A 1,389-nucleotide genomic window follows, 5' to 3' on the forward strand; every position below is an offset into this window, starting at 1 on the left:
CCTTAAAAAGGGGACAAAAAAGGAAAAAAGTGCTATGGACACATTAAAACAGGCAGTTCTGTGATTCCAGTGTTTCTGCTACCTTCTCGGTTTCATCCTGTTTTGTGAACCATCTAGTCATGGATGAAGTTATTTTTAATTCTCCATATTCCTTACTATCAAAGTCTCAAGGTTTCTTATCGCTGCCCCTCAGAAAGGGACAACCAGTGAAAAGTCCTACAGTTACCCTAAGATTCAAAAACTTCAGCATGATCTTAACAGCCATGTAACTGAAGCCTAGACTATGAACTACAGATTGCAGCTTTTTTCTTTAATTACTATCAAAACCTCTTTAAGTGGAATTTCAGATTGTAAGATGACCTTACAAATGTAAATGGTTAACTGCCAAAACCAGACACTTCCCCGAAAGAGCTCAAATGCAGCCACGAATCATGAAGATCAGGATAAAGTCAACCAGTGCCTGAAAGCCTCTGTGAAACAAATGAGATCTCTGTAACAGTATCTTTAGAGAATAAAAGCAACCACAACCAGAACTGAATAGTTTCCTTATTTGTGATCTTGTGGTGCAGAGTCACAGAGAGAAAACCCTTCTCATGCCAATAGTAATTTTTCCTGGACAGGACAGAGGAAAGACACTGAGGATAGCTCATGCAGCAGTCTGAAAATTTGCTGCTTATGTTGCATTGGCTGTTAAAACACTAGACTCTCCCCCCATCCAGCCCTGTGACACCTTTCACATAGACAAGGTCAGCTGGAACTAGCAAAGGATTCCAGGGAGATTTGGAATAAGCTTTCACATAGGACATTTCTCCTTCTTTAGAGGCCGAACATAAGTCGTGGAGGAATGTGAAAGTTAGGAGTTTCTCTTTTCATCCCTGCTCCCTGCCAGCTGCAAGTCTTTGGGCATATCCAGGGAGTACCAGCCCTACCTAGCCAGCCCCTATAATGCTTATGGCTAATACAACCAGAATGGCAGCAACAGGCTTTACCACAGGGGTGGTCAATCCCAGCTGGCGTGCCCCTGAGAGGTCCAGGTCACTAATGGTGGTCACTGTTACGATGTGGTTTGGGTGGTCAATGTTCACAGACTCTGTCCGTGACGTCACCAGGTGCTCCAGTTCATCAGCCTCATCTGGGGAGACAAGAAATCCTGCATGCAAAGTATCCAACTTTCCACAAGGTACAGTCGCCTGTGGCTGTACTGCCAAGATGGGGTGGGAGTCCCAGCCTTTGTATGCAGGGTTAAAGGGCAGAGGGGCTTGAACACCAGCGCTACAAACGTGCAAGGCAAGCTGCTTCTCACAGCAGAGCGGACCCAGTAACAGCTTGGAGACGTCCCCCTGCTTGTTGCTTTCTGTACAACCCATCTGACCCCCCTTCACGCCAGGG

General features: G+C 45.8%; 1 protein-coding gene across 1 annotated transcript in view; it reads right to left on the reverse strand.

The window, feature by feature from the left end:
• The window catches only part of NOL12 (nucleolar protein 12), a gene marked incomplete at its 5' end in the record, with an annotated part of 2,889 nt that overhangs the window by 1,099 nt on the left and 401 nt on the right, over positions 1-1,389 (reverse strand). Inside the window, one exon of the mRNA XM_010145235.1 lies at positions 963-1,132. Coding sequence (XP_010143537.1) covers positions 963-1,132 — 170 coding nt within the window. The remainder of the gene's footprint in view (positions 1-962; positions 1,133-1,389) is intronic.

This window comes from Buceros rhinoceros, unplaced genomic scaffold (genome assembly GCF_000710305.1).
Source record: "Buceros rhinoceros silvestris isolate BGI_N320 unplaced genomic scaffold, ASM71030v1 scaffold36601, whole genome shotgun sequence".
Taxonomy (NCBI): Eukaryota; Metazoa; Chordata; class Aves; order Bucerotiformes; family Bucerotidae; genus Buceros; species Buceros rhinoceros.